We start from the raw sequence: 15,409 nt of genomic DNA, 5'->3' as shown, positions 1-15,409 counted from the left end.
GGCACTGGCTCTCCTAATCAATAAGAATTGATGATACAGGCAATCTTTCTGACACTAGGCATAAGTATATTGGACTAGCAGCTCAATTACATCCTTGCCTTTGTCTCAGGGTTTTAGTGGTGCATATTATACACTTGCATGATCTATCTGATTGTCACGAGAAAAATAATTAGGTACAATAACAGAATCACAAAAAGCTCCTTTGCCTTCATAGTTAAGAATAATAACATATCCCTCGCATTTTCAGTAAAATGACAATGAGATACAGCCCTCTTTGTGCGCTATATAAATACATATCCAAGGTTGGCTTAGTAACAATAAGGGCAACAGAGGTTTCTTCATCCTAATCATCGTTTTAATGGATACCTTAAGGCCGTTGGTGGATGAAAAACCGGTGGTTATTTTCAGCAGGAATAATTCTGATCCTGTGAGCCATTCCATGAAGCAGCTCTTTACTAGCTATGGTGCAAATCCTGTAGTTTATGAGCTGAATCAATTACCGAATAGACAAGAAGTTGAAAGTGCCCTTGATCAGGTGGCAGTGCAGGCTCCTAGTGTGCCAGCTATCTTCATTGGAGGGAACTTCATTGGTGGGGCAAATGATGTTATTGGCCTTCAAGTTCGTGGAGAACTAGTGCAAAAGCTGATTGATGCACGAGCCATATGGTTTTGGAACAGAAACCAGTAGTTAATATTATCAATAGTCTACTTAATTCTGATGATTGTGAGAGTGGTTTTTTGTTTATTTTAGCTGTATTAAGATGAGGCTAAATTGTTTAGTGCCGCACCTTCACTCCTGCAGAATACAATAGTTATGTGTGCTAATTAACATATGCCAGAAGTCGTTGCTTGAACATTTGATCTTCATATTTGAATAAAGCGTCTTTCTAGTTACTATGATTTTTTCCTGTGTTCTTTTGACATATCTGAACTATTTTTTAGGCAGTAACAAATGAGAGAAATGTTGGTTGTACAACAATTTTATGTCATAAACAAAAACTTGATCCTTGTTGGACCGGAAAATCTGGAACATGTAGAGGAAGAAGTGATGCATTGTGCCATTGTGCTTGTCATATCAAACATATAATAATCATTCCATGCATATCACAAAGTTCCATAAGTTAACTTGTAGGGATTGAAGTGTGGTGTTTGTTGTAAAATGAGCCTGGACTAATGTCTATTTTTGTTCTGACAATAATAAATATACTGTACCACTTGTGAAAATATATCAGCTATTTAAGAACATAGAATTAAGAAATATTAAAGATTACTAGTTTGAGTTCTTGTTATGTTTGAGCCTCAAACTTGTTCAGTTGTTTGTGAGGAAGCAAAAAGAAACAGGGCTGAAACAGAGCGAATATACTTGAAAGAACACTTGTTTAAGCATGGAATACTTACTGTAAACATGCTTTATGATCATCTTCCCTAATTACCTGCCCTGTCGCTAAAAAAGTTCTACTTTGGCAAACAATTATAGGCTTGAGATCAATTAGTACAGTATAAGTAATTAAGTGTACATAATTGTGTGGTTATATAATCCCTCAAATACAGGCTGGTTGTCTTTTTTTCAGAATTCAGATAAAACTGATATGATCATCATCAGAACCAAACATACCCTTACTTTGTTTGTACTGCTTACTGCACGTCACTGTGTAAAAAATATTCTTCCTTCTTATAGAGAATTTGATGCTACATCCTGTATCATGCAGTCATGTTATGCTAGAAGCCAACCTTAGCTTGCAAATCTTTAGCTAGGCCAAATCTGAAGTTGACCTTTCTTCCGTACTGACTTGTACAATCTCATGTCAGCATTTATTCCTCTGTAATCTATGTGCACAATTCAGACAATTGTCTATTTAGATAAAGCAGCTAAAAAAGTCCATTACAAGCAGACAACCTCGGTGTACTGTAGAATTGGCTTACAAAACCTTTTTTGGCTCTTCACTACACCTAGAGCTGTTGATTCTAGATAAAATTCCTCCATGTGCTTGCAGCATGGACTTGTATTCTGCTTTTACTTTTTCATATTAGTTATAGATAGGGCTGGCCACATTTGAGCAGCATATTAGATTGATACACATAACTTAAATCTAGTGATATTCGAAATAACATTTAGTTGCTAGTTCAATTTCAGTACATGCTAATTATCTCTGATTAGAGCAATCGTCCTTGCTAGTAATTGAATAGTTAGGTTTACTGTGAAAAAAATTATGCTGAAGGACACAAACCAAAATCTGATACAAAGGTTTACTTTTACGTGTTTTAACTAGTAAGAAAACATATTCATAATTTTTAGCTGATATGATGAAATTATACATGGTTCTAATGTTATACTAGTAATTTTATTTTTCTCGCAGTGCCAGGGAACGTCATAGTAAAACCCGTTCAGTCAGCAGTTGCATTCTGCACCATCCAATAGTACTGCAGCCGGCAGCTACTGCTTCATATCCTGTCTCCTAAAATACAGTGTATTTTGGTTTGTAACAAAGAGAAAAATATTGTTAATCTTTACAGGTTTAGGTAATCTAGATTTTACCTGTTCCTTAAATGAAGGATAGGGTGTGATCCTAGAAAGTGAAAGTACACTAAAGAAAATGTAAAGATTTTATCAAATTATGAAATTACATCTCATTTTCTGTTTCTTCATCCTGTCGGGGGCTGTTGATCAAAATTTCATAAGGATCAGAAGGCTAACTTTACATCGAGTTCAAAAACTGTACTTTTTAGTCAAGGCATTAAACAGGTCTTTTGAGAATAGAGTTTTTAATACGTCATTACTACTAAATCTAAGTCTCCCACACCAACAAGTCTTCTTGTAAGACAAAGTGATGACATCCAAAAGGAATATTGACTAATGATAACTATAGCACATCAAGGACACAAAATCTATGTCTAGTTGCCACATTCACTGCATGAAGCTGATCTAAATAATATTAAAAACGCGGTATTTTTCCTTCTACTAAAGACCTCCAAAGTAAAGGATAAAAAGGTGGAATCTCGGTTTAAAAACCAGATTTTAGGATAAAGAGTCGTGATTTTCTTTCCCACATAGAAGTTTATGAGAAATACGCGACTCAAAATTGATATTCCAGCTGTACTTCATGTACATATGATTTTTATTCTTCTGACACAGCCATGTCCTCAGACTCCTACCCTCTCAGTTCTTTGATAGGGGTTAAAGACTAAACGTTACAGAGAGGTTGACAACATAAGTGGCCGTTGGCATCTCCTAGAGCTATCTTTTGAAACTAGGAGCTATCTTGTATCAGGACTTCTGCTCATCAAAAGAATCTGGTGTTTGAAAGGTACAACAGATCCTTTTAATTAAAACTGAAAGGAACATTAAAGATGCCAAATTATTTCAGACATCAATCCTAAGGTTATTTTCTTAACCACTTCCAATAAAGAATTAGCCATATGAATCATTTTCTATTGCAAAATCAAAGCAATTGATGTATAGCATATGCTCAAAACTTCAGATAAAGGAAAATTTGTAGCACCTTCTTGCTGTGACACATTTTTACTTGGTTCTCAGTGACTGAATGTGACTTTTCTATGAGTGCTAGTACTTGTAGTTATCTGTCGTAATTACATAATCAACAAAGATTTCTAGATGTATGAAGATACTACTATTAATCTATACACTAGTAGCAGCGCGTCATCCTTTGAAGGCAGAGGCAGGACAAAATATGATACCAAGAGAACCTAATCTGACTCATTAATGTGGTGGGAAGAATCATTCTTGCATCCCTTTTCTACTTTTCCTTCCACAGAGCCACTGCCACACCATCCACTTTTGTACCTTTTTCTGCTTGATCACAGAATATCAAAATGATCGAACAAGCTCGAGTTGACATTCCATTCACACGCAAGCTCAACATTCTTCTTTGTCTTATTTATGAGATGTTAACAAGCTAAGTAATAGCATTAGCTCAAAAAATGTTAAAAAATGTACTCCATGCAGTATTGCAGCATGTCCTGCTATCAAACAGTACATGTATACTTCAGTATGTCCTTAAAATTAAGACAATAAAATGATGAACAGCCTTACCTTAGTTATCTTTGTACATTTGTTATTTGACTATATCAGAAAATCATCACAAAGTGATGATAAAATTTCTTATACACACTAAAGTTAGATCTCTTAAAAGTCAATAGGTGTCATGAAATGTGTAAAAGTACAAAATACATTGAATATAGACACACGATGTACTGTAAATAAAACTAGCATCGGTTCCAAAGATATATATTCTGAGCATCACGGAGTTATGGAGCCCGTACCATATTCTAGATGATACCTTTGAGCATCAACTTTTCCTTCCATCAATAGTCTCTTTGAGTGCTTCAATAGCAAAAAAGAAAACACTACTCATTATTTGATCATTTGTAGTTCTATCTAGCTAGATTCCCTTTCTTAAACATGTCCACAGATCACTGATCAGTTCTCTAAACCTCAAGACAACATATCGACAGAATTTCAAGCCTAAAAGAGGATATATTGTGGAATAAACTGATTTTTATGGAGCATCATTCCTTGCACTACTTTTATATAAAATAATAGAGAAGCAATGTCAGTTACTGATCTACTCATACTATAAATAGATGGCATGTATGAGGCTCAAATTACTCAAATCGAAGGCAAGAAATCCATTATCAAAACTCAGCTGCATTAACACATTTGATCCTGATCTGCCTGCTTCATTCTGCTTTCAGACAGAGCTATACAGCGCGGAAGAAAAGCCAAAAAAACAGTACCTCCAAAAAAACTCAGCAAAAAAAGTCAAATAACTAGCTAACAATGGATACTGTGAACAGATTAGTGGAACAAAAGCCTTTGGTAATCTTCAGCAGAAGCTCTTGCTGCATAAGCCACTCAGTGATTAAACTGATCAGTGGCTATGGAGCAAACGCAACAATTTATCAACTAGAAGACATTTCCAATGGGCAAGAAATAGATAGAGCACTACAAAGGCTAGGACTTAGGCCGAGTATTCCTGCAGTTTTCATAGGCCAAACATTAGTTGGTGGTGCTAATGAGATTATTAGCCTGCAGGTTCAAGGAAGACTTGTGCCAATGCTGAAGGAGGCTGGAGCTCTATGGGTTTAGAATTAGAATTTACTGAAATCACACAATAGAAGTATCATGCTATAAATTTGAGTTTTGTAACTTAGGAGGTTAATTAAATTTCTTCTAATTCCTTCCATCCGCATTTTTGCTACTAGGACGGAAGGATATCGAGTTATTATTTTTCATCATGGTAAGTGGAACTTTTCTTCCACAAATCTCTTTACTCTTTCTTTCCTACAACACAAACAAACACATAATTCCTAGAATATACCAAATGCAATTTATCCAAAGCTATATTGAATTCCAATTTATGATCACAAAAACAAGTTATATACAATCCCGCAACATAAAATAAACACAAATTTGACATCTTTATAAACATAATACAGAAAGGCGAAATCTTATCAAATTTCAACCAAAGCAAAAATCGACAAACCAAATTACAACCGAAAAGGAAATTAAAGGAGGAGAGAGAAATTCTCTCCAAATGTCAGCAAGGACAGGAATGATAAATGGAGAGAAACCAAAACCAAGCATTATAACCAACACCAACGGTAATGAAAAACCATACCCAATTTTTATTTATTTGTTTATTTTGGTGAAATGAACCATTTTCAATGTTAGTGTATACAGTATACGGAGTACTCCGCATAGTAGAGGCGAATCAATTATTGTTAAATAATTTCTTAATACGTAGTAATTTAGTTGTTATAGTTTCCTTTGAATTTATCACTATAATTAGATCAGTCGTCATGTTCAATGACATTTTTGGAAGATTAGAAGGAGGTGCTTATGGATTTGGAAATTGAAGTGCCATTATTGATGAGTAAAGAACCCTCCGGATCACCCAAACATTTTCCAGATGATGCATATCTGGGAAATGCCTCTGAATGTATTAATGTATGAAAAATTGTTCATGTACATGTAATTTTGGGAGCACTAAACAACACAATAATGTTATTTACTAAAAGAGGTTGAGGGATCATGCTGTTTGGCCTGAGATTCTTCATCATAAATCAATGTACGGATTGAATGCTCAGGAAAATACTTTATGAAGTCCAGCGAGGGGCAATTTCGTATCTGTAAGTTTACAGATGACGGCGGACAGCTCAAAGAGTAACCTGCTGGGCAGACGCTGTAGAGACGGGGAAGTTTTTCGAGATGCATAGTCCTCAAGTCGGGAAGCTCAATCAAAGTTTTGTATCCTACAGCCCTCTGATCTGCTGCAAATATTTCCTCTAGTAGGTGTGCTCTTTTTATGATCATTCTCTCTAGTCTGGGAAGTTTTACTGTAACGGAGACTGGAAATATGCTTCTTAATCTGTCACATCCTTCTACTTGGAGACAGACCAATCGAGGGAACCAATTGACTGCAGAATTAATGTTACCTGGATGAATAGCGGACGGCTCAATCAAATTCAACAACTCCTTGCAGTTGACCACCAGTATAGTTTCCAGCAAGCAAAGAGTTTGAGCAAGGGTACTTGAGAAGAGACCATTCCTCAAGGCCATGCAATTGTCAACTATTAGGGAGCGAAGGCGCGATAGGCAAATCAACTCAGTAGGCCCCTTCCATATGCATGTTAAATTTGGCAACTGCTTAAGGTTCAAGCATAGTAACGGAAGATTAATAGGCCTTGGGCTTTCACCAATATTTTTTAGATCAAACAACACTTCTACACTGCAATTCGTAACACGCACATCAGGCAGATGCCTCAAATAATTTGGCTCTCTCATTGCACATTCTTTCAAATGTAGCCATGCTGATGGTGGGCATGTCATAACATAGCCTGTTGGAAAGACTTGGGTGAGGCAGGGCAAATTTGCAAGCAGCATATTCTCCAATACAGGAAGCTTAATTGAATCATTACCCTGACATACTTGTTGATCTTCAACAAAAATTTGCTTTAACTTGGGTGATCCTATAACAAACAATTTTTTGAGACTTGGCAAGCATCGAGCAACAGAGACAGGAAAAATGCTCTGTAATCTGTAACATCCTTCTAAATGGAGAGATGTCAACTTAGGTAAGCATTTGGGTGAAGACTTATTGTGATGCAATGCAGCACTTTGTTCATTTTCACCGGGCTCAATGAGATTATCGAACTTCCTCCAGTCTACAATCTTTATGGTTTCAAGAGAACATAGAAAGTGAGCTGCGGTGGTATGTGTGAAGAGATTTTTCATCTCCAAGCTCTCGACATCCTCTATCACAATATGCTGAAGTTGGGAAAGATTGATCAACTCAGCTGGTCCCTTCCATATGCAAGTTAAGTTGGGCAAGTGGGCCAGGCATAAATACTTGATTTGATTATGTGCTGGAATTTGTTCAAAATCAAACAACACTTCCAAGGCACAACTCTCGATATCCAGAGAAGGCAGATACAATAGCTTCTCTGGCTCTGTAATGGCACACATTTTCAACTCCAGTGCAAATGATGAACTGTTCAGTTGATAATTAGCTGGCCAGATGCGAGACAGGCTGGGCAATTCTTCTAGATGCACTAGTCTCAATTTAGGAAGTGTAATTATTCTGTGCACTTCATGTTCTTCCTTGTCTTCACTGAAAACTTGAGTTAGCTGATGAGCTCCTTTTACATACACTGTTTCGAGTCTCGGTAAGCTTCGAGCAACGGAAAGTGGAAAGATGGTTTGTAGTTGATCGCATCCTTGTACAAGGAGAGCCCTCAAATTTGGCAATGCCGGTGAACAATACTTCGCCTGGACTACACCCTGTGATGCAGCGGCTTCATGATCATTGGTGGGCTCAAATATATTCACTAACTCCTTGCAGTTAAATAATTCTAAAATTTCAAGGGACTGTAGACGTTGAACCATGTTGTGCGCGAAGAGATTCTTTGACAGGATCAGAAAATCGTTCACTGCTATAAGGCGTAGTCTGGAAAAATTGATCAGCTGAGACAATGCACAACCTGGGAGAAGAAGCTGACAGTTTTGTACAAATATATTTTTTTCCACATTGTGCATCACATCTACATGGCAGTGCTCAATAGCCATCCTATTCAGCAGCAGAAAATTTTGGCAGCTCAATGCACAACTTGTAGGACAAATTCTAATGAGGCAAGGAAGATCTTCAAGATGGACGAGCTTCAACATGGGCAGAGTTATTTCCTTATTGTCAGCTGCAAGTCCTTCCCGATCTTCAATAAATAATTGCTCTAATTTGGACGCTCGTTTTACAGATATCTCTTTAAGACTTGGAAAGCGTTGAGCAACAGAAAGTGGGAAGATTGTTTTTAGCTTGTCACATCCTCCTATAGTTATGCTCATCAGTTTTGACAAGCACGAAACTTGAACGTGGTCTTCAGCATAACCTGGCTCAAAAATATATTCTAGCTCATTGCAGTCGCAAACCTCTATAACTTCAAGGCAAACAAGAGTTCGAGCCATTTTACGTGTGAAAAGACTGGTTTCTAGGGCTATGCAGTTGTTTATTGTGATATGGCGAAGTGACCATAGATACATGGAGTTAGTGCCCCCCTTCCATATGCATTTTAGATTGGGTAAGCAGCTGAGCCTCAATTTTTTCAAATGTGCTAGAGAGGATTTTTCAATTTGCCCATTTTCGCAGTCTTCCAGATTAAACACTTCCTCTGCATCAAGGTTTTCAATCTCTATATCAGCATCTTTATTCAGTACTCTGAGTGGCAAAAGTCCATTAGACTTTTTACAGATTTGCCCCTGCAAAGGTGTTCCTAATTCCTGTCAATATAATTAAGAACACGGAAACAATCAAGATTTTGACTTCCAAAAGGTTTTGGACCCAAATCCCTTAGACTGTGCATTGAATATTATATATGTCCAACTACGTGTAATACAAAAGAAATAACAAATTTATTGTACCACAAATATGATTGAATTTTTACCTGATCTATTGTGTCCCGAAGGCAGAGCGTTTCCAATTTTGGAAGATGTATCTGCTCCAAGCTCGTTGAATTCATTTGCTCTCCAATATCATCTTGAAATATGGTCTCTAGCATTGGGCAACTATCGATATAAAGAAGTTTTAGCTCTGGGAGAGCTGAAACCAAAGAGAGAGGGAATATAGTTCGCAAATTCTTACAATTGTTCACTGTAAGTTTTTCCAATAGCGGGAAACAAGTCTCTTCCAATAGCGGGAAACAACTCTCAACCCGAAACTCTCCAAGACCACAAGGTTCAATGATATGTTCTAATTTCTCACAGTTGTGTACGGTTACAGCCTTGAGAAAGCAAAGAGTCTGAGCAATGCTGAACGTGAAGAGACTTTTGATGGCCCCGCAAGAAGATGCTTCTATTTTTCGGAGATTAGAAAGGCTGATGAATCTAGTGGGTCCCTTCCATATGTACTGCAGATATGGACATTGCTCTAACTTCAACACTTGTAATTTTTCAAGGACTGGTTGTTGAGCTGCTTCAAGATCAAATACCTCTTGTACAGCTTCAAAGTATTTGAGCTCTAAACTTTTTATATCCATCAAACTTTGCAACGCTTTAATTGGTAAAAGTCTCTTGGATTTATGCCATTTTTGTTCTTCCTGCAAATGATAAAATAACTCTCTTTTCACATTGACATTTGCATAATAAAAGTGAATTTGATTTAATGATTGGAAAGAAAATTAATAACATTGATGCTAACAAAATTAAGTAGTTGATAAAAATACAAATTAGGAAAACATAATAAAATCCCACATGACTATACTATTCCATAGATATACTTTATATTATTTCTGAATAATTTTATATACTTTATATTTTTGTAATGTTATTGTCAAAAATATTTAACAATCGTGCATTGCACGGTATTTTAACCTAGTAAAATATAACATTCAATCAATTAATTATATCATCCAAATAATAAATGATTATTTGGATTATAATTTAGATTAGCTAATTAGTCGTCACATCGCTTGACATGAACCACAATGCATGATTGAGACTTTGAGAGTAGTTTAAGGATGGGCAACCTCATGGGAAGTCCTCATGTTGGTTCATGTAGCCAACCCTATTTATGGGATTAAGGCGTTCGAAAAGAAGAAGAACTAACCAATTAATCATATCATGTTGGTTCAATTCAGGTAGCTGACCCTATTTATAGGTCACTATATATGTTTATTGATTTACTAAAGTAAAAATGAAAAGGAGTTGTGTGCGGTTTAATATGCAATAAATGATACTGTGTTAAACTTACAATCATATAGTTGTTTGTGGTTATGAAAAATTAAAAGTTAACATGCTTGGATTGGCCCTTATATTAAGGGGTAAAAAAAAGTCAAACGTGAAAAACAAAACTAATTAGAGGAGGTGTTGTAGGAGGCAAGATGTTTTCAAATGAAATAACGTAACTGTGCCATGAGGAAAAGGGAGGGATAAAGGAATTATTACCCTCATAATAAAGGTAATATTTCCTGTCTTTCAAAAGGTAATATTTACTGGAGTTGTCGATTCAGGTATTTAAGTCGGATTTGGGTTGGGTCAAATCATGTCTCGGGTTAAATTAGGATCTGGTTATGTCGGGTCAATCTAGCCTCATATCAGGTTCAAGTTCGGGTCGGGTCAATTTCAGTTGAGTTTATTCTGGGTCGTTCACCTTTTCGGATATATGCCGGGTTTAATTCGAGCCAAATTCAGATCGGATTCAATTTCAGGTTCGGGTTGTGTGTGAGTCAAGTTTGAGTGGGTAAATAGATGGTACATTCGGGTTCACGTTAGTGTTGAGTTGGGTTGAGTTTTGGTTCAAGTTCAATTCCAATAAATATCGATGTGCTCAAATTGAACCTATATAATTACGCCTTCCATAATTTGATCAGCTTTATCAAGATTTTATAAAACCTGTATATGAGTAATAGAAAACAAAAGGTATACAAGCTGAATTGGATTTTGGGATTACAGATTTGCACCCGTATATAAGTTGAACAAAAGGCATATAAATTTTATTAAACCTTCCATTACTCGGGTATAGGTTCTAATAGGGTCGGGAACTAGTTGGGGTACAGTTGGGTTGGATTAAATCGGTTGACGGTTACTTTCAGGTCGGGAGCAGGTTCGGTTCAGGTCAAAAAGTATTGGATTAGTTCGATTGTCGGTTAATATATGGTCAGGGAGTTATACGCCCACTTGACCCGGGATATTTATTTTTAAAGAGAGGGAGTTATGTAATTTTAAAGTCTAGTTGGAGAAGTATCAAGCCATCAAGATAAAATGTGTCAATTAATATAAGATAGAGGAAATGCAAAGTATTACTTAGCATCTTAAAAAGTCGGAAATTTAATAATTATATATATAGGTTACTATGTTTTTTATCAACTTAAAACGACAAAAGAGAAGATATGTACAAGTATGGTTCAATATGCACGTACCTGTTTTCTAGAATACCATTGTTTATCGAAACATAGAATTCGCAAACAGGGGCAATCAACATAGTAATTGTCTGGAGTCACGCTCCAAAGACTTGGCACATCGGAGAGTTCCAGAGTTTGGAGGTTGGGAAGCTTAATCACCTCGAACTCTCTGCAGTCATTTCCATTTCTTACGTCATCACCAATTATGTACTCTAGTTTATTAGCTAATTTTACTTGCAGCTTTTGGAGGCATGAAAGAGCTTCAACCAATGAAAGTGGCCAAATACTTCTTAATTTATTACAATCTTCTATTGAAATCCGTTCCAGTCTGGGAAAGCAAGCGGATTCAGAAACACTTGAATAGTCTTCATCATTGGTGTCAACAATATGCTCCAGCTTGTTACACCTAACAATCTTAAGGACTCGCAGTTGAGGGAGAGTTCTGAGCATGGAGAGGGTGAATAGGCTTCTCAACTTGTTAGAGTCAGCTATTCTAACTGTTTGCAATTTATTGAAGCTTGCAAATCCTGGATGGTCAAGAGGGAGACGCAATGCAGAAGTAACAGATTCCTGCTCTATGAAAATGTGCTTAGACGACTTACGGGTCTCCATGTCCATATCATTACTTTCTTCAACAACCTCAGTAAGATCAAGGAATACTCCTTTATCACGCACAGAAATTCTCTTTGATCGCAAGGATATGGGATGAAGGATGATCTGGGCTTTAGCAGGCATTTCTTCTTGTAATATCTGTCAAACAGAGACAAAGTTGCTCAATATACAAATGGTAGATTAATCATTTATAAATAATGTCAAATATAGCTAAGCAGTAAATACTTATTCTTCACTTTGGAGCAATGTACCACTAAATATGATTTTTATTTTTATTTATTTATTTTTTTTTGACAAAAAACTATGATTTGAAAATAAAGCTAAATAGTAAATAGACAATCAAAGTTTAAGAAAAGGGAAAGAAATACTTTATCTTCCGTTGGTACGAGACCACCGGCATGTTTAGTGACTAGTTTGGTTATGAACCATGTGCTGACTTCTAATTGAGAGAGAGACGGGATATTTAGATTGTAGTTCTCAGGCAATAGGCGAACTAGTCTCGGCAGATCTAGTAGGGATAAACACAGGAGCTTGTCCATCTTGATCACCTTAACCTCAGCCACATTAACATCCCCATCACCAAAAACTTGCTTAAGCTCAGCACATTTTTGTATGATCATGCTCTCCAACTTTGGAAGGCGGTCCCCAACAACTAAGGATATTGGCAGAATGCTCTCCAATTTGTCACAAGATTCTATGTGAATCTCTTTGATTTCAATAAAGCTCATCTGTTCAAATGGATCATCTAGCTTAATAATTGTTTCCAGTGCTCCACATTCAACGAGTTTGAGACTCTGTAACTTATCCAAACTCCGAACGGAAGTAGAGGTGAATAGACAAGTCAACCCATCACATCTGTATAAGTAAATGTTGGTGAGATTGTTGAGAGCGTAAGCTTGCTGAGGACCCTTCCATATGTACTTCAGTTTTGGTAGGTAAATCAACTTTATTTCAACCAACTCTGAGAGTAGTCCATCATACTTCCGATGGTTGAACTCAATAAGCTTGAAAATCTCTTCTAATTCACTGCACTCGCGGATCTTAATCCTTCGCAGAGAATGGAAGCTGCTAACCATTGCTTCAAGAATTTTGGTACACATTTCAAGCTCAATCTCTTCCTCAATGAGCTCTTGCTTTCCCTACAATAATAGAAGGCCAGACTTTAGATCATAGCATAATATTGTTTTCCTTGTCTTTACTTTTTTATTAATAAAAAACAAAAGCCATTCAAACTTAGCAATAATAGAACTGAAAGCATAAAGAAAACCTAGGCCTAGCCCTTGACCACCATACTCCGTAGTCCATACCAATTGGTTACTTTCAAAATAAGCAATTTTGATATTTCAATAGATAGTAACTTTAGCAAACTGAAAACATGTGCTTGCTCATACCAGCTGGTTGGGCAACTTCCAAATACTCTTGAGCATCTTCAGACATTTTAACTCCATGGTTGCAGGACAGAGTAATGGGAGGTCATGTTTTGCATGCTGAAATACTTGTATTGGCACATCATACACGTTCTTCAGCCCATCACAATATTCTATCTTCAGTTCCAACTGTGATCCAACAGGAAGCAAGTCTGGCACTACATTTGTCAACATAGGGCATTTGGCAAGGTGAGCAACTTCTATTTTCCCCAGACAATTAGGTGGAGGTGGCCCATTGCACATCTTCCTCAGCTGACGCATATCAGTTAATTGTATTTCAGCTAAATTGGGGAATACCTGGGATGTAGGAGAAGGCAATCCTGGTGTTGTACCAGTGTTATCAATGAGATACTCTAGATTCGTACAACGTGAAAGACGGAGTTGCCTAAGATTCTGAAAACCTGTGTCATCAAGTCGAGGAACCATATTCCTTAAACCCTTCATTGAAAAAATACGAAGATACTCCAAAGTTGGCAACAACTGCTCAAATATCTTTACTGAATCGCCATCAAGATAGTCCAGTTCCAAGCTTCTTTCCCTCTCAGGGTCTTGATAAAAAGTAGCATCATCAGATTCATCACAGCAACGTATGTAAAAGATCTGCAGCTTTCCAAATTTGAAATCATGGGGAAGAGACTTGACACCACTAAACCTGCCAGAAAAGGCAGTCAAACGAGGCAAGAACTTCAGCTCTCTCGGATCAACAATAACATTAAAAGAGACATATAACTCCTCTACTCTTGTTAATCTCGACAGCACGTTGCAAGAGATCCTTTTAAGCTCCTTCCAGAGAGAGAGATCCAACAGTCGCAAGTTACAAAGCTCTCCGAACTCTTCCGGTAATACACCATATTCATCATTATCTTTGACTTCATCTCTGCGGCGGCTTTGTATTTGGAGAATCTCAAGGTTCTTCAATTTTCCGATTATGCAAAGATTCCTATCATTTAGACAAACCACCAAAATTAGTATCCCTTTGGAATCTTGTTAACTTGTTGCATACTTAATTAGATTTTCTAGCCATATAAAAGGCTGATTTACAAAAATATAGCTTTTAAAAAACTTTTCTACGGTTTTGCGTTGGAATGAAACTTATTTACGGAAACACAATCCACGTAGGCTCGGCAACACATTTGGGATAAGTTTTCTTTAGAGACAAGGTACTTCAAGTAAAGATACGGAGTAGCAATTTATAAAGGGTAAAATCGTTACTTCAAGTAGCGGTTTTAGTACATAAATCACTACTTAAGGTAGCGTATCTACTCCGAAAATAAAAAAATATTTATCCGAGCCTACGTGAACAGTAGTTCCGTAATTAAGTTTCATTCCGACGCAAAAGTGTAAATAAATTAGAAAAATTTGACAAAAATAATACCACTTTTAAGTTGTCTTCTAATAATGGAACCACTTTCAATTTATTTCAAAATAAAACCACCTTTCACACCACTCTTCTTTAAATGGAACAAAAAAATCGATAACCTATTTTACAGGTTACATTTGACACATGTCGCATTGTAAGTTGTTAATAATTTTTTCTTTAATTATAACAATTTTAAAAACCACGACTTTAAAAAAAAAAAAACCTTAAAACTAAATTAAAAAAAAAACCAAATTTTAAAATAATAAAATAAAACTCCATCTTAAATTCCCGTTAGCGGCCTCCCCTCCACCTACCTCCACCACAAACTCCGGCAAACAAAAACCACCCAACTTAGCCAAAATTCACCGAAAATACAATTAGTGGTTCATGGAGGCGGATGTACCATGCGCATGGTACATCCGTTCCCAAAAAAAAGCGGAAAGAACATTGTATAGAGATGTAAAGAACATTTAGCTAAAATGAAAATAACATTTAGTTAAAGTGAAAAGAACATGTTATAGAATCGTAAATATTAAAGAAATGAACATAACACTATCTTATAAAGAACATTAGATCATCTTCAACCTTTGTCACATTATTC

At 36.5% G+C, this 15,409-nt stretch overlaps 1 protein-coding gene and 2 pseudogenes across 1 annotated transcript; 2 read left to right on the top strand and 1 right to left on the bottom strand.

Annotated features, from left to right (window-relative positions):
• The first annotated feature begins 358 nt into the window (after positions 1-358).
• LOC145604364 (monothiol glutaredoxin-S6 pseudogene) lies at positions 359-688 on the top strand (annotated as a pseudogene).
• A 4,110-nt stretch (positions 689-4,798) lies between these two features.
• LOC145604363 (monothiol glutaredoxin-S1 pseudogene) lies at positions 4,799-5,107 on the top strand (annotated as a pseudogene).
• A 918-nt stretch (positions 5,108-6,025) lies between these two features.
• Positions 6,026-14,173, bottom strand: LOC145604362 (uncharacterized). Its single transcript, XM_081660277.1, has 6 exons — positions 14,160-14,173; positions 13,413-14,100; positions 12,570-13,160; positions 11,428-12,159; positions 8,956-9,606; positions 6,026-8,791 (listed from the first exon to the last, which is right to left on the bottom strand). Exons 1-6 carry the CDS (start codon positions 14,171-14,173, stop codon positions 6,026-6,028), a joined length of 5,442 nt encoding a protein of 1,813 aa, XP_081516403.1.
• Between the last annotated feature and the right edge of the window lie 1,236 nt (positions 14,174-15,409).

This window comes from Chenopodium album, chromosome 22, assembly GCF_948465745.1.
Source record: "Chenopodium album chromosome 22, dcCheAlbu1.1, whole genome shotgun sequence".
Taxonomy (NCBI): domain Eukaryota; kingdom Viridiplantae; phylum Streptophyta; class Magnoliopsida; order Caryophyllales; family Amaranthaceae; genus Chenopodium; species Chenopodium album.
The sequence above is the reverse complement of the archived record's forward strand: the minus strand, read 5'-3'. Positions and strand labels throughout refer to the sequence as shown.